Below are 21,978 nucleotides of genomic sequence, written 5' to 3'. Positions count from 1 at the left end.
TAATCCATAGTCCTTTATGTTTATCTACTTTCAATTTCACTGGGCATGATCTTACCTCTTCCAGCAGTCGAGTGACAGCGTCTATGTCGCTGTAGGTCTTCGTCATCTGGCCCACTCTGTCAGCACACAACACTGCACAGAAACAGAGACAAAGAAAAGTATTTATGAGTCAGACAGGGCGGCATGGTGATGCAGTGGTTAGCACTGTTCACCTCTCAGTGGCTTGGCCGGGCATTCTCTCTGACCCGTGACTGCATGGCATTCACCGGGTTTTCCGGCTTCCTAAACCAATTGACTTACTAATTACCATCGATAGAGAATGTTTTACAGAATGTTAAGGACTTCACATATTTCTATAGCCTAATAAGCAGTGACAACTCTGCCAAAAGGGACATCAAGGCCCTGCTCAACAAGGCAAGAGGTGTTTAAAGTCGACTCCATAACATCTGGAAGTCCAGTCCTGTACCGCATTAACCACAATTAAGATTAGACTATAAACCGCAATGTTGAGTGTGTATTCTTATGTCTATGAGTGTGTGGAGAGTGGTACAGAAAGTCATGAACAAAGTCAATCCAAAGTGATCCAATGGCCAGAGAAAATATCCAATGATGACCTGCAAAAGAGAGCAGACTGTAGGAGCATGTCCCTAGATATCAAGATACAGGGATCAGATGGCTCGGTCATGTCCTGATGGATGCATCAGGACATGACCGATACTGATAGGATATCTAAAGCTGAGATGGACTCCAGGTGGCAAGAGAAAGGGGGGCAGGCCAGAGACAGGCAGAGAACTAGAGAGATGGGTCTGTCATAGAGCTTTGACCCAGAGTGGGGTTAGGTTAATTGTAGACTCTAAATTGCCCATAGGTGAGAGTGGGAATGGTTTTTTGTTTCTATATGTTGGCCGTGCGAAAATGGCACTGAGCTGTCCAGGGTGCATCCTGCCCCCCACAACCCTCAAAGGATAAAAAAGGTGACTGTGTGCATTCAGTGAGAGAGCATGACAGTACACCATATATTAAATGTCTTACTGTATACAATTCACAGTATTCCAGGCACAGGCTAGTTGCATAAAAGCAGCTTCACTTCTTCTGCAGTATTCGACAATCAGTCAACATTCTACACGTTTTCTATAATAGGTGAGAATATGCTACTAAGTGGGTGTAATTTGTTCATTTTGTGGGCAACAAAACTGAGTATTGAGTTATTGTTGGAAAACTATTTTCTATCTACACTTGCAGTATCTAAAACCCTGTAATAAATTATGATGCAGAGCAGGAAATTGACATATTTGACCGAACGCCGAGTTTCAAACAAACACTAGGGTGTTTCTAATATTTACCCTACTCCACCTTCACTGATAAAAATGAGGTGGACTGCAGCCAATGTTGTCAACTGATAACCTAACTCTATTTTACAGTTATTGATGTGTGTAGGGCCACAATAAGTTCATTGTGAGCTGCTCAAAATTAACTTTCAGTCCAGAGGTCAAAATTCACTTCATTAGTTCATTAGAATTTAGTTGGAGTAAAAAGTTTACAACGTGCTTACAGAGTCACATTCACACAGGGGTAAATAAGAAGGTTTAGGATGTTTTATTTCATCATCTTTCTCCGTCATATGTTATGTGCCAGGAGTCTCAGTGAGATGCCATTACAACACATGACAATTTGACTATTTCAGTTTTAACAGAAATAAAATGTAGTCTGATTTAGAAGAGAGGAAATGGCATGCTACTAACTCAGAGGGCCTCAGAATGCAAAATAGGGCTGCCGAATTCAAATGTAGCGTATTATCTTATCCTCACTCATCGCAGGAAGTGCATGGCTGCTGAAAACAAAGACACAAGGCCTCGGCTGACGGTGCTTTAGTTAAGAACATTCCACATCATTATCATCCATTATTAAAAACACGCCCTTTTCAAACCAAAGGGGAAAAGGCGTTCATGCTACTGAGCAGTTTCAGAGGCTTTTAACTCTATTGTTTCGAACGTGGTTCAAGATTTTGTTGTCATTAGGTTGAACTTTGGTGAGTAAAGTGTGAGTGATTTGAGCTACATGGTAACAACAACATGATAAAACATGCTAACAATACTCAAACTCCTTTTAGAAATAAAGTTTTTTATTATTGTAATTATTATCATTGCTATCATGCTGCTATTTATGCACAGCATATTATGTGTACAAGCTTGATAAGGTTTGCTGGAACACTGGCTTAAATAGCCAACCATAAAGCTACACTCATACCAGGGTATGATACAGTTTTCATAGTCTAAGGACTTTGATAAGACCAAAGCGTTTATTTCTACAAAACTTTTATCTTGCCATCAGGCCTAAAATGAAATTGTATACTTGATAGCACAAGGTACAGCCGGTTATCCTGTCATACTTTGCGTCTGTGAGTTTTCTTTCTATTGAAAAACATGCCCATTTATTTCACCCCACCCTATTCAGTGTATTACCGTAGGTGTATATATATATATGCACACATGGTAGGCAGGCTAACTTCCATCAGCACAATCTAGTGATAGTATACAGTTTGAGAGGGAAGCAGCACAGACAAGGTTGAATAGAATATGATAACTGGGTTCTGGGATCTCTGCCAGACACCAACTCAACAACACCAAGAATAAAACAGAAGAATTTCCTGGTTATTTAGTAAGAGCCGAGACTCATTTCTTTAATGATTTACTTTATCTGGCGGTGAAGGAAACACACCTGCAATCAGTGTTGTAGGAGGAGGTGTAACCTGATGCTGGAAGTTGATCAGGATGTTTTCTTGGTTTTATTTTGAGAACAGGTAACTTTAGACAGAAGCTCTCTCTCCTTCTTTGTCACATGGAGGACAAGACGAGAAAAATGTTCTTCTTTGAATCATGGTCACAACAATTGCTATTGCTTCTGGGCAACAGACAATGCACAGGTTCAAAGACAACAAGGCGTCACCAACACTGGACTGAAAGGAACATGTTACCCTTGTTCTGTCTAAACCTTTCCCGAACAACGTCTGTGGAATTGAGTACTGCTTCTTTATTGGACCTGGGTTGATATTCATCTTGATTGCCACTATAAAACAGGGTTATTCCACAGTAAGTGAAGGCATGAGTCGCATGCATTGCTCCAAAAGCTTCTGATGTGCATTCTCAAATACAGAACACAGAGTAACCAGTCATGGTTGTTTGGATTTCTCTTATTTTCTTACACATTTTGTGATAAAAGCTATAGCTATATAATTTATATAATAAGCTAATGTTAGCTGTTTATTTCAGTGAACCAAATGATAGCAGTCATCCATTACCTGCATGACAATATGTCAGGTGTTTTTCTCTTATATCTTAAATTAAAACTGGCGCATGCTGGCACTTTATACAAAATCTGGAATAAATGGCATAACCGATATTTGAACACATCAGATTCTGAGTCAAATGAACCACACTGTTCTGAGACCAGATCCAACCCAAACATGAAGGACTGCACCTGCAGGATAAAGCCACAGGAGAGATAATACTCTTCAAACTGTTTATCCAATAATCCCTTTAAGATTACATAACGCTTCGAAACTAAAGATTTAAGAATGATGAGAGGTCAGATACACTGTGCAGGACTAGAACCAAGACAATGATGTGCACATCAGAGATGTTGCCCAGAATCAAAGATGACCATCTACCTTCACACAGAACTTGTTGCTCTTCATCCATCTCCTCTTCCTCCTCCTGCTGCTCTGTACTTCCACAGCTGGGAAGACAGACATATTCCTCTTCCTGTTCCACATTCTCCTCTTCCTCCCGCTGCTCTGTACTTCCACAACTCGGAAGACAGACATACTCCTCTTCCTGTTCCATATTATCCTCTTCCTCCTCTTGCTCTATACTCCCACGACTCTGCAGACAATCATAATCCTCATCCTCCTGGTAGGAATTGTCCAGGTCGTCCTCAGCAGATGTGAGCAGTGCCATCCCTTGCTCCGGACTGACGGCTAACAAGTAAACCACAAAACCTGCCGGTGCAAAGCCATGGCTCCTACCTGTGCTGTGTGCACCTAAGGGTGTTTGTTTTTATATCTTAATATCAATAGCTACTGTGGGTGTGCCTAGTTTTGAAAGTAAATGACTATCTAGCTTGTGTTAAACTTGGAGATAAAGTGTTGATAGTGTAAGTAATGTGTTTCTTTTTCTGTTGTGTCTGCTGCGAATGTTTCTTAAAGTGTCAGTATCATTTGTCTACTGTGGTAGCTCTGTGACCAGATAAATCCCAGACTCCTCCCCTTCTTCTCTGTGACTGGTCAGTGAATGGCCTGCTCTACTTTACCACAGACGGGGGGGAAGCGAACACATACACTGGAAGCTTTTCCTCGACACTTACAAAGTCACAAAAAATAGGTTAAATGGATTTAACCCAACAGAAAAAAAAACTGTAATATATCTCTTTTTCCCTGTAATCCTCAACTGATCATCCCGTTCAGGCTTTTCTGTTGAACGGGGTGGAAATGGTTCAGACGTGCACCAGCACGAGCTGCTAAGTGACACACCTGGTTCTCAGGTGAGTCAAGTCCATAGAGAGGAAAGTCCTCATGTGTCACCCCCCTCCAGAGAAAATACCTTGGTACAATCTGTTCAGCCTCTATGGTGACAGGGCAGAGCAAACAACAATGGACATGTGCACCTGTTTCCAGGGTGGGGCCAAACACTGTGAAACCTTCACAGGGGAATGGATAGTAGACACATACAGTATTGAAGTAGTGGTTATGGTAATTGTTGGTTGTTTATTGTGTTTTTTTTAGATGTTGTTAACATCATTTCTATTATACTTAAGTTGGATAAAAAAACTTATGGTATCAGAATGGAGAGACACTAGAACTCTATTGCATTCAAATCTTTTTTATTTCTGCAAATACTCATTTATTTATTTTGTATTTATTTGACACATGTGCATTTGAGCTGAGGACCTTTATGCTGCGATTCAAGCAGTCAAACCTTCTGCCTAATAGTTACTGCTCAACTGTTATAATTACTGCAATTAGTGTTGAAAACTGATGCCAGCTCAGTACTGTCCTGCATGCTTGAGTAACTCCACTCAATGGTCGTATTGACGCAACAAAAGAGTCCTGGACAAAAAAAAAAACTTGGTGCCTCAGAGCTGTGTTTCCCAACTCCCATTGCTTTTCTGGTCACATTCACTCTTTGCACTCCACTTGTAGTGGGTGGTTTTGAATTAAAAACATCTCTGAACTTGTTTCCTTTGACTCAACGACTCCAGCAGCCTGACAAACAAAGCAGCAATAGACATTGACCTTCTATCCTCCAATGATATGTTGGCAACTCAAGATATAAGGGGACAATATTACACATATATAGACTTGGAAACAAACACATAACAGGTTTGCAGTGTAGAAAACAACATCCAAACTTAAATGCTGAAGCAAAACTCCATGTTTTGGGTCCCAGCTTTAATCTTTTTCATGCAACCATCCCTCCCCCCTGTCATATCCGCACTGAAAGAATAGTCTGCCTTGTTTCCCAGCCCCAGACCTCTGTCCTGGTGACCCTCTGCCCAACCAGCCATTTGTTTTGAAGGTTTTCCAAAAGTGCCAGAGAATATTTGGCAGACTGCTATTGACAAGAGTGGCTACGGGCAGCATGCAAATCACTGGGCTAAATATAAGCACAACCTACTTCCACATCAGAAAAAAACTGCCAGGCAGCTGCTTTCTATTTCTGCCTCTACACTCGACGAGAGGCTGTATCAGAGATCCTTCACACCCCTCTCCATTTTGTGTTTGATCAGTTTGGCATCAAGCACAGAAAAACCTGTCGTCAGTGTCTAGCAGGACACACTTATCTCTAAAACAGTCCAATTACCAACAGACTGGAAATCAAACCTGAGCTGGCAGCCACAGCTGAATAACATTGCAGATGCTGTAGCTGCACAACTTCACACTGAGGAGGTGCTGAGCCCTCTCTAACGATTATGTAACTATTTTCTACTGAGCATGCCTGATAATAGGGTTCGCATAACAACTCAAAGATCACATGGTCTGTCCTTCACATTAAAATCTGAATTCAACCAAATGAAAATCAATTATTGCAGGCGATAGCTAAGTTTCATAGATCATCGAGACATGGATCATAACGAGCTGCATCACATGTGACAACAAACCCAAAGACAAGACGGGAAGGAGAGCAAATGATAGAAAGGTGTAGAGAGGGAGGAGGGAGGGAGGCTGGTAATAAACCTACCACTGCTATAACATGTCACATGGCCAGGCACCATCAGTCCACCACCTGACTGTGTGTGTGTGTGTGTGGATCAATCTGTAGAACTATTACTCCCACAGTTACACACTGTAGCTGCAAGACAATAAAAACAAAGTGTCGTAACTAGCTGGGGAACATTACATAAATGCACTGGACAAACTTCTACGATGACTGGCTAAAGCTCTGTAGCCAAATGCTACTCTTAATATTGATTGGTTTGCAACTGTTTTGCTTTGTTGTGGTCTCTGAAACCGATGCTACATTGACATTTTAAGCCATTTTGTCTCTGTGTCCACTGTGTCCAAGTCTTCTCAACATATGTATTCTTACAATAAACATGGGAATATGTGACCTGTAGGGCAGCATGATCCAGAGCAAAGACAAAATAACCGTGCCAAGTCGCACTTCCTACATGTACACCGGCAGTCACAGAAGCTTCTCCTTTGGCTCTAAATCTGGAAGGCACACTGACTCAGCTGCCACAGAGACAACACCTGTTAAATCACCTACAGTGTCCAGCAGGGTGTCTTTGACAGAAACAAAGAGGAAGAAATAAGTCATCTGTGTTTCAAGCCCTTTTCCTTCTCTGCTAATAAATTAGGGTTCAAAATTTCACCCTGCCCTACAAGACATTCAGTATTCATGCCACCCTCATAACACTCGATGACTTTTCTTTCTAGCTAGACATTTAGATTGTATACAGAAATGTTTCCCTAGCGTATAGGCTGCTCCTGTCTTGTTTTGGTACACTCTGAGTATTTTATCCTGCAATAGATAAGCTCCCTGTCCCAGCATCCAAGTTTATGTACAGTCCCAACAACACCAAGTACTGTGACTCACAGGTCAGTGCATGTAACTGTAGCAGACTGTTGTCTTACCATCAGTGCACTCTTCATAGTACCAGTCCAGTTCATAGTAGTCTGCCTTGACAAACCTCTGGCCTCTTCTCTGGCTTCGTCTCATCATCATCACTGATCTACACACAGCTGTATGGTTTCCAATGTCTCAGCATACTTAGCTGTAGCATCTCCTCCGCTGGTCGGTCAGTGAGTGCCAAGTGCTGCTACCCCAGCATGCTTAGCAGTGACCAGCTGGCACTGTTGGTGGGAGTCTGGCCAGGCTCGTCATATGTTCTCTCTGTCCCTCTCATTACCAGCAAACTGTCAGCCTGCAATGCTCCATGTTTGTTGTTGTGCTGGTGTCATTTTTTTGGTGTGTCATCTTATTGTCCTTGGTCGATCAGGAATTCCCGATTCCTGACAGTCATTGTGCCGCCTTCTTCAATCTCTCTCTTTCTTCTCTGTCCATCAGTTTGACTCAGTCACTCCACAGCTTCAGGCAGATCAGATCCTCTATCCTGTGCATATCCATTTAGAGCCTCATGTCAGTTTATGCTCCCGCCAGTATGTCCTCTGTCGGAGTCTTTCAGAGGTCAAATTATAACCATTGTCCTCCCTTTTGTAACGGTCCTTGCTCAGTGACAGCACTACCTCTACACATGGACATCTCCTCACAATGACTCAACACAGAGGTACAGAGAGTGAGCGAACAGCAGCAGCAGCAGCAGCAGCAGCAGTCACGGGTTTTGCAGCAGAAGTGATGAAAATCATGACACAGTGGGGTGGGCGGGTTTAGAGAACGTCAACAGCCAATCAGGCACAGCAGTATCCCCAGCTTGCTCCCACCCCCGTTCCTATGTAAGCATCTATCCCTCCTCTCCTCTACTTCGTCCTTCTGTGCCGTTGCTATAGTAACCAGGCTCAGACTCCACGGCCTGAGGCTGAGCAGCATGTTGAGGAGAGTTAGTGTAGTGTTGGCAGAGGTGACGTGGCTAACCCAAAAATGAATGAGCACAAAAGGTATTCAGTGATTGGCTGTTTTATGAGGGGAGTGATGAAACAAACACAGGCAAGACAATGGCAGACAGAGCAGTGGTCTGATCTCAGCAAAAGCAAAATGCTAAGTAAGCTTGATTCAAAGACTTCAGCTAAATTCAATGTCAGCCAGATACTGCTTCTAAAGACAGTAACAAGTTATAATCAACACACATGCTCGCAGGCTAACAGCACACTGCCAAACAGATGCTTATAGGAGAAAAAACGAATTTGTTTTGTGTAATGTATGTTGTGTAACATAGAAATTCCTCCTGATTAATGTACTTATATTTATTTATTAATAAAGTCAGAACTAGATCCATTACTGCTCCAGACCTTACTTCTGTGATTCAGTGATGTAGCATCAACTCAATACAGCTCAACATGTGCTATAGTACTGCATGACAAGGCATTAAGTATAACTACACTCATTGTGTATTATGAAAAGTCAATATATATATACAAGTCTAGGATGTCTTTAATACTTTTTTGTGCAAAATTGCAGTTGCTATGAAACTATAAAATTACAATAAAAACAGTACTATCTATATTAGTGGTGGGGACCCCTGATTTACCTCTCTCTTTTCTACTATATTAATAGTATTATTACTTATACTAATTTGTTTCTTTTTCATCCTAATATAAAACCAGTATTAAAAATGTTGTATGCTTTGTCTTTTATTTTGTGTTATACTTTTGATGTGTTTTGCATATAAGCCATTACTGGTTTCTACCATAGTCCACACACACTTATGAATTAAATATTTATGTTGTGTAAAATAAACTACCCGCTGTATACAAGACTAAAGAAACTTTCTTTTAAAGACAAGTAACTTTGCCTAATTTGAAAGCATGTTGTAACTATCATGAAAAGGACTAACTCCAGCATGATAGCAGCTGGAAGCAAGCAGCTACAGTAACAAGCAGCTAGCAGGGACAAAATGCTCTTCAGTGGAGTTTGCAGCTATCTCAAGGCCGCATTCTGACAGAGACAATGTCCCATAGGCAAGTTTTGTGGTGAGTGAGGAGCTAATAACTAAGAAACTAAATTTAATTTTTTCTGTGAAGGAACCTTGTTGTTTTGCTGCAGTTCTGCTAGAAACAGATAAAGTCAAATTGTTCCAAAGTGTCAGTTTGTTTCAAAGAGCTGTCATACAGCGGACTGCTGATATGTTACAAGATATTGATAAAACACTGAGGTAGCCACAACAAATGTCTACTGGCTTGAGATAAAAAAAATACAAATATACAAATACAATTTGAGGGATGAATTACTGTCTCTGCAGGAACTACAGAACTACCAAATTTGACGAATCATTTTAGCTAGTTGCTTAGGCTAAAACCAGCTTTGAGCATCATCATCATCACATCTTGCTAATGTTCCAGCCATAGCATTAGAGAGAATGATTCCGTATGGCCCCAGGAAAGTATTTAATCAAAATTGATATGCTTCTTGAGCCCCCCCAGCCCCCCCCCCCCTTATATAAATGTGGTACAGTAAATAATCCTCTGAGGTGAACAATCATCTAAAGGAAATAAAGATTACACCTCTTTATTGTTGAGCCAGAAATCGCATATCTTTAAGAAATCATGTATAAATATATGTGTGATAGTGATTCTTCACTGGCCTCTTTTAAATGACTCTTCAATCATATCAACTACAAATTAATTATAATTTGTTTCCAATGGTTGATAATAATGCTACACAATAGCTTGACTGGGAACATTTACCAACCAGAAAACGACCTTCTCTGTTGACTGAGTCACAGCATGGAACTGCTCTCAGGTTGTTTTGTATTGGTCAGCTGCCTCCGTGTCATCATCTCCTCTAACGTCCTTCTCAACCAGTAGGTGACACACTTGAATTAATGATAAACCACATGGATGGTATAATGTTGTGCACGTGAACCACTAACTTAAAGCCTTATTCAGCAGTTTCAGACACTGGAGCTTCACGTTAAGATGAAATTTGAAGGTAACACATATTATGCTTAAGACCTATACAACCCTTTAAGATGGTTAGTGTGGTTAACAATTTCATCGGAGATAAACTGCACAACCAAGCTCAAATTAAAGAGCTTTATGACCAGGATGAAACCAGTATAACCCCTTCACTGCTCATCAGGCATGGGTCTTAGGGAGTCCACTGCAATAATGAAGAGCAATGTGCCTCCGGTAGGGATCGAGAAGGAATTGGAACTAACGCAGTTACAATAAAGCACAAAAGTAAGGTTGTATATTTAGTAAATCAGCCCTAGCAGAATATACTGTATTGTTTCTTATGTAACAAGGCCTTGTCATTGCCTCTTAGCCTGGCTGACTGATCAATGTCAAATCCGAGGTGTCCATGTCGACATAGGGACTCGAGGTGAAGTTAAAATTCTTCGTTGAGCCTATTTATAAGATTCTCGGCCTATTTTTAGATCCTTTTTTCACTCTGAGTATCTCTTTAAGCCGACATGAATTAGAACTAAATAATTTATTGTGAAAAAGAAAACACTTTACGTTTCCTTGGTGTGTCTTATGCAGTGTTTGCACTGTGCACGTGTAAGCCTGCCTGTGTGAGGCATTTGAATGCAAGTGCGTGTGTGTGGCTTGAGGGCAACCACAAGACAACTTTTACATTGATCAGACACATGCATAACAACACAACAGAGTTGTGTGCAAAACAGCAGCCACCAGAGAGGAAGAGAGAGACCGGTCAGGTGTGTTTGTTGTGGCAACCATGACCAGCCGTCACAGCCACACTGTGTCGGGCATGTGGCCATATCTCTTTGTCCCTTTCTCCCTCTCTGATTCCTGCTCAGTCAAGGTCAATATGAATCTGAAATACCAAACAACTCCATCTAAAATCCTCAATGTCCCTGTTCAATAAAAGTTCCCTGAAGGTTACATCTAAAAGTATATTAGTCTCTAGTGTGACTTCAATTTTTAGCTTGGAGTTTTAAACATTTCAGCAACATATCCATTAATATTAGAACAGCATATGATGGACTTACAGAAGTATTTGAGGGTCTCCTCTATCTGTTCAGTGGTCAGTTCGAGGGCGGAGTCGGGGGCCACCAGTGGCGTGTGCAACCAGTCATCTTGGTCGTAGCCGAAGATGGTGTCAGCCCTCAGCTTGTAGACCGGCAGCTGCTCCTCCAATAAGCTGATGATCTCAAGCTCTGGCAAATCAGTATTGTTACACACATCTGAGGAGAGACACAGAGAGACACAAATATTTTCTTAAATCTCATTTTGGAATACAGATAGGCAGTGGAAATAAGCAATGTTGTCATCAGCAGGGACCACGGTTGGTGATGGGAACAGTGCCAATTCTGGTCATTTAATTGATTGGATAATCCTATTTTCAGTTTATTTTAAAGAAGATATGTCAGCAGTTTATTTCAATTGAAAGCACATGATGCTCTCTAGTGGCCATCTCAGGAACTAGCCAACTGCTTGTTATAACTTCTTTGTAGCACTCAGGAAAGTTTCATTTATGTCCAATTGCATCCTCAGGTAAATCTAATTAAATTAGCAGCTCGGTTTAGTACCTGCACTGCTCATCTTAGATGGTATTAAATAATAATAATAATAATATACAAATGGAGGGATACATGAAAACAATGATGTGAGAAATATAAAAATAATATATATATATATATATACACATACATATATACAGTACATATATCCCCTATTATCTAGTCTAATAATTTCTCAAAACTTAATAAAAGTAATGCAAAAGTATCACAAACATCACAATACATATTTGTTTCCTTTGTTTAAGTTCTAAGTATTTATTTATCTTCTCTTTGTGTAGCGAGCTGATAGAGATTCAGTATACATTTGACAAAGGAACATTACATGTACAAGTGGGGACAGTTGGAAGGGAAGTCAACGCCCTAACTTCGAGACACCGCTGTCAAGGAAAAGTCATACATAAAAAAAAGATGATGAGACATAAAGGATTAGTGATGACAGTAAAAAAATGAACAACCTCCAGCAGTGTTTTTCTGACTGGGTAACAATGTAAAGTTACTGTAATCCTTTGTGGTCACCAAACCAGTCCAGAGCCGTCTACTTCAAACCACTGACTCAACAGTACATGTCTGTGCTGCAGTGGAAAACTACATCATCTTACCTAAGCTTTGGGCTATGTGCCTCACTGCTCAAACATCACTTTAGTGAGCTACTAAAAGACACACATGTTAAGAGAGCATATTCTCTCTGTTCACACAAAGACTTTAGGTTTGAGTGACTTTTTCCTCAGAAATCTCCAGAAGAGAAGCTGCTAGACAGAATGAGGATGAAGACACAGTCCTCCTCTATTTCTGTTTCTGTGTCCCTTATCTGCTGTCTGTCCCTCTTTCTTCATCTGTCCATCTATGTCTCTCAAACAATGCTGTCTCTCACAGTTTGCTAATCCAGACTGAATGACTGACTGTGCTGAAAAGGGAAGAAACCCACACACACATACACACACACACACACACAACAGCTGGTGAATCATTCCGTGTGCACAGCCAGTGAGGTTTCAACACAGGAATAAGTATTAGACTGCGTTTAATTAATGTTTTTACAAATTTTTTCATCCGAGAATATTGTGATGACTCTACAATATTCTTATTGTTATTATTCATCCCATGACAATACATTCCTATAATATATTTTCATGAGACACGAGCACACAACAGCTCTGTTAAATCGGAGAATTTTTTTTTATTTTGTCCTTCTTTTTTATTCTTTATATGTACACTGGTAAAACTATCAACCATATAAACTGTGAAGTTAACCATTAGGAAGTATCAACCTATAAAATTGTTGAAAACTCTTTTAAATCAAACCAAATAGTATTGAAACAAACCTGATCCTGAAGAAGATGTTACTCCTCATTCACAAGATTTCCTCGTGCACTGATATGAAATATGACCTGTGCAATCCAGCTTCTAAAACGAGGAGTGATTGGATGTGGACAAGGATAATAATAGCACAAACTCGTCATGCCGAGTGCTCTGACAAAAGGTCAATGGAGACAGAAAAAAGGGACATTGTGTGTTTGCTGTACCAGGTAAAGAAAAACCATAGTCTCAGTTCTATGATCTCTTTCTGCCAAATCAAAAGAAGCATCATAAAAGAATGAATTAACTTCTCTGAATTATATTGCATCAGTCTGTAGTGCAAAACATATTAACCAGGACTGTCCAAAGTACAACGTAAACACACTCTCTGTGGCAACCGTGTCATTGACTGAAGTGAATATTTGTCTATATTTGTGATGTTTTTCTCTGTTGCTGTTCTTTGATAAACGTTTGAGACAATAAACTATCATATCATATATCTTACAGGTCGTCTTTACATTTTTGTATAGCAGTGACATAATAAGGGGTACTTTTTTACTGAACTGTATTTTAAAAATCATACGATGGCTACATTTCAAGTTTTGACTGCTTAACTTAGAAAGTTTGAGTGTGAGTCACGTTTTCAAATGTAAATATGGACAGCGGCCACAGAGACAAGAAGCTGCAGGGACATGCCAACCTTAATAGCAGCTATAGAAGCCACCAGACGAAGAAAGTTCAAGTTCAAATGTAAGAATAGGCCACCGTGACACTGTCAACCTGAGCAATCAACAGAGCAACATGTGCAGAGGACACAGACAAGGGTCAACCTACAGATCAGGACATTAATGGAAATACACTGATGAATAATGACACAGCCATTTACTGTTTGGTCCAAACAAAGGAAACTTTTCCACTTGATCGACACATGACCCAACACAGCACACACAGTGTTAGTGTAAAGTATCACTACACTGAGTCTGTAAATGAGGTCACCGAAGAGAGAAGAGTGTACAAGCACATGGGCGGAATTCAAACCAGCCCCTCACTCTACTGGTGTCCGACTGTAGAGTCACATGGATATGACTTTTCAACCGTTCCCGAGACGAATGGCTATATCCTGCCAGGCTGCAGAAGAGCAGAGTCAACCTTTTCACGATACCGCAAAGTTTAAAATCCAAACCAAACTGCAACTTGTATATTCATCTGACTTTTTAAACTAAATGAAAATGCCGAACTTGTAAAGGCACATCCCTAGATAGTACAATGGAGAGAAAAGGGAGGAAACGACTCACTGACGAACAAAAACAAACACACAACAGAGGGAAGATTGAGAGATAGACACAGAGAGAGAAGTCTATCCCGGTGTTACCTAGACTTGTCTTAACCATGACAAGTGACCAGCTGAAACTGGCAGAAAACCAAGCTGTGCAGTGAACTCACTCATGGTGCCTGAAGCCCGACAATCGCCGACTCCCCTGCCCTCCGATCACATTTTCCACTGCTCCAGTAGACGGCAAGGTCGCAAGAAATAACAGAGAGGAAAGAGGGTAGGAGGGCTGAGAGAGAGGAAGAACAAGAGAGGGGGAGTGTAATAGTTTTAGAGGACGGCACTGCATGAAGGCGACAGAGAGAGCACGAGAACAAGAGGGAGAGAGAGAGAGAGCGGGGAAAAGAGGAAGGGAGGAGTGAAGAGGAGAGTCTTGAGCCAAACTGGTTCGTCATGCCTGACATGCCAATGATGGAATCCACATGGACCGCCCAAACCTCCCTCTGCCCCCCTCTCTCTCTTCTTCCCAACAGACCCAGCTGGTGTCTCTCTCTCTCCCCCTCTCTCTCTTAGGTAAACACAGTTTAGATAATACCAGGGATGAAGCTGTTTGTACTGTTTTCCCATCCATGTTTAAAGCTGCTCCGGCTGAAGATTCCTCTATATTAGACTCTTACATGGATACATGGACCTGATTACAGATGAGACTAAGCTACCGTTTCATTCTGAAGAGTAGATGTACAAGTTTAAAACAATATTCACTGCTGAACAACAGGTCATCGGAGCGGATTTCAACACTGTCACACAGCGATACTCATGGCCTGCACAACACAAGCCAAGCTGCAGCAGAAAAACTGCCCAAACTCCACCCAGTGTGTTTTCCATGTAATCCTAACAGATCCCAACATCTGGCAGCAAACGTCTAAGCCAGTGTACAAAAGAATTAGATGTGGAATAATAAGTGGTCATAAAAGCAAGTGTTTGTGACTGTGTTACTCAATTTCCTTTAAACGTGACTGGTTAGGCTGTGTCACATTAAGTTTAGAACAACATTTTTAATTCAAAAGAGCTTTCATTAGTTTTATGAGCACCTCTGAATATAACTTGTTACCTATCCATAATAATATGTGAGTGAGGAGACGGGGAAAAAAACAATCTGCTGTACTTTCAAATTTCTCATTATTTCCTCCTCTGTGTAATTCAGCTACCTGGTAGCCTCTTGGTGGTTTCTGCTTTTTAGACTATCACTGTCCTTTGATGATAAAAGTCACATCAAGTATTTCCACACCCATTTCATACAATCAAATACTTCTATGATGTAGCTGCAGCTCGGGCCTGTTCAGAAATAGACTGGGCTACAGTTGAAAGCTGCTGCCGCTTACGTCGACGTGGTCAAATATCACTGTCCATGTCGTGTACGTGAGGGCGGCTGTACTGAGCTGTTCAGATGTCACTAACACTGTAAATGTCTGAGTCCAGTGTGTGTGCACAGGTCTTCACCAAGGTGCTAGCTTGAATAAGGAGAATTAGCACCAAATTAGCACCAGTCCAAGGAAAGGGAAGTGGCACATGTTCAGTCATAGGGAAACTAGCTTTATACCAAAAATAGTAAAAAAGTCAGTCGCACGTGTGGAGAACCATCACATTACACGACATTTTGTTAGGGTTATGGAATGTAATTTCAATGATTTGTTGGCGGTGTCAGTCAAGAAAGTTGCCCATTTGATCTCATTAGAGACACTGATCCAAAACCAGTTAGTTAAAAAACAAGGCCCTGCTCAAACATGGAATCAACGTGTGTCCTGAGAGATCTGATCAAAAGTGGTCTGGCTAAGTTTGTCTGCAAATCATCACAACCGTCATTAGTGTTCGCGATGATAAAAATATGTATTTTGTTCTGAGTACAGATTTGTCTGATAACAATGTTTGTGTGTCTACACAAGCCAGAGAGTGATAGAGAAAAAGAAAGAGAGTGAGCGGAGTCAGGAAGGACTGAATGAATGAATGCCGAAGAAAGATTTCAAGAATCTAAGAAAAGTATAACAAATGATGATCAGTGTTGATAGTGTGATGGTGTTCACATACAAATCAACGTATGGGTACTGAGAAGTGAACATGTGTTTAAACTGTAGCGGGTCAGAGGATATCAGCTGTGTACTAAGTCCTTCATATGTGGCCCAGGAAACATTTATGTTCACACAGTAAGAATAATGTAAATGGTAGCCTATTTAGTGCTGACCATTTGTGATCTGATCACTCAGGACAGATGTTAAATCCAGGTCTGAATGGGATCTAGTACAATGTTATATCACTAAACTGTGCCAATGAAGTATTCAGTAGAAAACTGATAAATGGACAAAGTATTTCTTTTCAATTAAATAAAGCCACATTTTGAAATATCCTATGTTATGTAGCATCCATAAATGTGGTGGCTGGAAACAATCAAGTGAAGAGGCCTAGACATGACAGGACATGAGGCTGTAAAAGATATGTAAACATGTGACGTCATACAGCCTTTCACAACACAGAGAGAAAACAAGGTGCCTACTTTTCTGCCTCTGTGCTGCAGGGTGAAACTAATCTGGCCAAATGTGTCACTGTCTTCAACCACCAAACACATGCAGATCAGCCTGTTGATGCATGCAGTTAACCAGTCTCTTTACTGGTGCTGCTACAGTGGATCATTTACACCTTCATGTACAAAAACACTTTATCCATGAAAAAGGTGTAGTTCATAAGTACAGCAAGTTAATTTACAATCCTACAAAATGACAACACAGTTCAAATACTCTGACAGACGGCTGTAACAGCAAACAGAAGTAAATTTCCCAACACAAACATAATAGTTTTGCTCACTTTATCGCGACGCCAGCAGCCAGGTCAATATAGTTTCACGTTACGTAGCTGCATCTCGACTGTGCGTATGAAACAAGTGAACAAGAACCAAAGTCAACACAATGGCTGTTTTAGCACGCCTGGGTTGGATCCGAGTCAGGCAGCAGACTCAGCAGTTTGAATTCTGCTCTGCTCGTCCACTTACATAACTTTGCCTCTGTCTCCTCTCTGTCTGCCTGTTTGTTCCTGATCCCTCTCTTCCTCACCAAGCATCCCATAATTTCACAGTTACTCAACTCTTTACATCACCGTTGGCTGGTAACCACGGAGAATCAGCCTTACGCCCAGGAACTGCCCCCATGGAAATGAGCTGCTCCATTCAGCTCTTTGTGTCCATTTTTCCTGCAGACCTTGTGAAAGAGTACACACACACACACACACACTAAATCACACACACACACACACACTCGCTCACTAACTCCTAGGAAATCTTCAACTAGAGAAATAGGCAGGAAAAGATAAAGAAAGATGAGGTGGATGAACAGTTACAGAACAAACTTAGAATAGAAAGTTTGTTATGCTGTTCTTATCATACCAGCAGATGGCAGCACTGACCTAACCACATCCACAGTCTTGCCCCTGAATGACTGTACTGTTAAAGACACGTGATATTACCACAGAAGGACATTTCCACATGTGATATTACAATATATGAGTGTTGCTCTATTTGTTGTTGCAACAACATGCAACCACTCTTGGTCAGTTTGAAATCAACAAATGAATAGTTTCGCCTCTTTTGTCATTTAAACTTTGAAAGCAACAATTAAAAAATCTTTACAGATGAGAATACAAGACTTTGGCCGACATTGCAGTCGAATATTAAATCTGAAATAGCAACTCCTGTGGGGCCCTGGAATCTAAATATATTTTTAGCACTTTGATGAAGATAAAGAAACAGTTTTAGCAGAACTGGGCATCAAACACACTTTCCAGGACGACTGAGACTGACTGCACTATACTGTATTACATCTTTTTCATTTGTCCAACATCTGCTTTCATAAGCATGGTTGAGTGGCATGCAGTAGTAGTTGCCATGAAATGTATTTGGGGGATTTTTGTATATTTATAAAATGTCATTATCAAAACTTCATGTAAGAGAAAATTGAGGTTTGATATTTCACAGTTTAACCATAAAACTACATTAAAAAAAATATGGATGAAGAAATTAAATTATTTTTTTACATAGAATATAAACATTCCTACGATATGATATAGACAATAACAGGTCTTACTTAATTGATATAATGGTGAAATTCTGTATAATGCCATTCTCACAATATGACTCTGAGAGGCTAATATCTGCAAACCGATAAATTGGTCCAGCTCTCTCAGCAGAGGCCTCTTCAGAATCAGAATCCATTTGTGAACATGTAACAAATTGCATTGTAAAATGTGGAGTAGAAGGTACAGATACTTTCTGATATATGTAGTGGAGTAAAATAAATATACTCGCGTGAAGTACAGATACATGAAAAATGTAGTTAAGTACATCACCACACTGCAAGACAGTTGAATAGATGGATGGACTGCAGGGCCAAGTATGTGTTTGTATTCAAGGTTAGAAACTTTGTTGCCTGAGGGGACTTTTATGTTGAAAACAATACAAGGAACTCAGGGTCATGGGGTGTGTGTGTGTGTTTTGGAAGACCTTTTCCTGTCATTTGTGTGAGTGAGGAACTGCCATAACCCTAATCACTACTGAACTCCCTCTTCATTCTAGCGCTTTACAAGTGCTTGGAAATCTTTGGCACCTTACTGTGGCCAGTCCAGATTCAGATGTTTCTCATTACACTTAGTGGAGACATAGCATGGTTGCACTTATCAGATAGAGACTTTGCTGGACAGCCTGGAGTCATGCACATATTCTAATGCCCACACAGTCTTACTGCCGTCTCAGCTCCGTCTTGTATAAGGACTTTAGAGGCTGATTCTAAAAGATTTGTCCATCGTCCGTTTTTGCTTCCAAAAATCTGGGCATGGGAAATACCCAACAGCGATTAAACTGTTAGCATCGACACACACTCATCTTTTCTGTGACATCACATCAGCTGTTAGAAGCATCTAATTCAGACTGTGCAAAGAAAGAGGATGTGCCACGGCAGAGCTAAAGTCTGAACACTGGAGACGAGACATTAGTGATTCTCTGCTCCCCTGGAGAGGAGGATGGTGGAGAGGGGTAAAAAGGAGGGGGGGGGGTGAAAGAGTTGACAAAGACCGTCCACTGGGAGCCCTTCTCTCGTTCCAGTGCTGGTTTATACAATGAGCTGAGGACCCATAGAGCTGCTTCACTGACAGGATGTGACATGAGACAGAGGGGTCACAGAGAGGGACAGTTTCTCACAGCTACACACAGCTACAGACACACAAGCACACGCACACACATACACATACACATACACCATCTTCAGCCTGCACTGATCCTCCCATCTTATTCTAAACCATCAGAGCTTAATGTCTGTTATTGTTGGAAACCTACAATTGGATGAAATTACATCTTTAGAATTTGTAAAGTATGGTAGTGCACTGACTTTAAGGACATCATTTTTGGAGAGTTGAATTACATATTTATGCATCATGTGCTGATTCACCAACAGCGAATGGATTCCAGTGCAATTGGTCCACGTATGGTTTTAACAAATGCAGCATTACCTGTAATGGTCTCTGCATCTCTGTAGGCGGCCGCGAACTCCTGGAGTGCAGCCGGTGGACTCTCAGTCTCACTGACATACTCCTCCACCTCACTTGCCAATGGAAGCCCTGGGTTGTAGAGATGAGACCTGCATAGGTGGTCCAAAGACAGATTAGGGGTTGGGGCAGTGGAGCAGGAGCAGGTGTGGGGAGGAGGAGTCTTCGGGTCCAGCTTGACGCTGAGTGGTTACCGATTTAAGGCGGGACTAGCCATGGACTAAAGTTTGACTTGCCAAAAGTAAAATGGGACAAACTAGGTTCTTCCTGAGTGCATTATTGGACTTGAAGTGTCTCACAAGCACGAGACAGGTGGCGCCGGGTGCAGAAGCAGAACAATGCAAACCTGCAGGAGAAAAGAGAAGAGGACAGTTAGTTTTCAACCAATTGCTGTTATGAATGGCACATGTGTAATATAAATATGAAACGTGCATTAGGCTAGATTTTTAAATATAAAACTCATTTGTTGAATATTTATATGCAATATATTACTTTTATCTTCTTGTTTCCTAAACCACACTAAGCAGTAGTATTTATAGACATTGGGTCACAATCATCTGCATAATGACTGCTTCACACACAGAGCACGTGATCAGGTGTGGATAATTATAGATGTGAGTGACTCTACTTCACACTGTTATCAGTTTATTAGGTTTAATACAACAGTCCTATAATAAGTTTATAATGTCCTGTGTTTGCTTTCAATGTGTCAGAAGGATATAAATTTATTTTAATGATAGGGGCAATAATCATAAGATTGGTTACAATTGCACTAATCTAATGTTCTGTTGCTCTCATAAGGGGGTAGATATAATATTAGTAACATATTAAATATATATTAAAAACAGCCTAAAATGACTAAATCTGAATGTCTCTGGTTCAGAATCAACAGAAACTGAACATCATTGATTGAACTGATTTATTGTATCCCTATTGCACTTAGCAGGTAGCTAAGCAAGTACATAGATTTATTTAAAGCATCAAAAAGATGAAAAAATATCATATTAAAAAAAGTGATGACTCGACGTTACTAAGAACACTTCACATGAAATAAAACAACGGCTTTTATAACTCAAACCGGAATATTGAGAGAGTTTTGCTTGGAGTGAAGCTGAATATCGTCCGGACACCAATTCAACAAGAGCCCTCCCCATATTTAGCCACTGATGAACTAAACATCTATAATTGTCAATTATAACAATAAAATTTACTGAGAAGCTCAAGAGGGGAACACAAGTACAACACAGCCAAAACACACAGCCCCACACTAGTGAGGAACTCGGCTACATTTCTATTTATAGTTCAACCCTTCAGCGCACACACATGAAGTAATGTCTCCATGATTTCAAAGGACATTACATTACAGTTACCACTTGTCTATCTCTTACCTCACTGTCCTAAGAGTCCCCACAACATGAGTAATACCTGGACCATACACACACCTCAAGTCAAGCTGCTTGACATGTTCACCCGACTCACTCTCTATCATCACTAAATAACACAGCTGAGGTTTTCTGTTGTACCACACCTTCCTTTTCCTCCGTCTGTATTACTCCTTTCTTTCTCTCCATCTTTTTTTTTTCCACCCTCCTCTCTAGATAGACATACTGAGTCAGAACCTGATGCCTTGTGGGATGCAAAATTGAGGTCATGAAGTTTCCATTATTTAAGAGGAGAGCGTAATGCCCAAACACTGTTGCTAAGGACAACACACCAAATACAGTCGCTGCACAACAAAACGTATGACAGGCTGCTCAGGTCCTGATCTATAGATCAGGACCTGACGAGAATTTCCTGCATCGTGTTTGTTCATAACCTCCTGAACAATACACAGAATCATAGGACTTGATTTAAGCTCAACTTTCACTTCACTGCCTGATCCCCTGAATTAATTACACTATAATTAGTGTAATGTTGACCAAACAGTACTGTATTTACCCACTAAAGTTCACAAGAATCAGGATCAACAGCACCAGAATCAAACATGTTGTAGCCACAACATTCCCACTGAGCCTCACAAGGACAAGGCTGGGCTGAATCCAGCTTAGAGGAAGCAAGTGCTGGAGAACACAATAGCAAGTTAAATTTCCCCCTTTAGGGACAAGGTGTGGTTCCCCAATTTCTTTAAAGGACAACAGAAATTCATTCTTTCTTTATTTGTAATGTTTGTAGTG

At 40.7% G+C, this 21,978-nt stretch overlaps 1 protein-coding gene across 6 annotated transcripts in view; it reads right to left on the bottom strand.

The window, feature by feature from the left end:
- Positions 1-19,980, bottom strand: part of trak1a (trafficking protein, kinesin binding 1a) — a 35,406-nt gene extending 15,426 nt beyond the window's left edge. Inside the window, exons 1-3 of one of the 6 annotated variants that reach the window (XM_053431639.1) lie at positions 19,769-19,980; positions 11,128-11,322; positions 56-132 (exon numbers count right to left, since the gene is read on the bottom strand). In XM_053431639.1, coding sequence (XP_053287614.1) covers positions 56-106 — 51 coding nt within the window. In that variant the 5' untranslated portion in view covers positions 107-132; positions 11,128-11,322; positions 19,769-19,980. Of the gene's footprint in view, positions 1-55; positions 133-3,667; positions 4,231-7,132; positions 7,847-11,127; positions 11,323-14,397; positions 14,681-17,080; positions 17,290-17,356; positions 17,500-19,768 lie in introns of those variants that run through there. The other 5 variants (XM_053431635.1, XM_053431638.1, XM_053431636.1 and 2 more) reach the window with 5 other exon arrangements.
- Positions 19,981-21,978: the final 1,998 nt, after the last annotated feature.

The sequence above is a fragment of the Pleuronectes platessa genome, chromosome 10, assembly GCF_947347685.1.
Source record: "Pleuronectes platessa chromosome 10, fPlePla1.1, whole genome shotgun sequence".
Taxonomy (NCBI): Eukaryota; Metazoa; Chordata; class Actinopteri; order Pleuronectiformes; family Pleuronectidae; genus Pleuronectes; species Pleuronectes platessa.
Note: the sequence above shows the minus strand (reverse complement) of the source record. Positions and strands in the feature narration are given on the sequence as shown.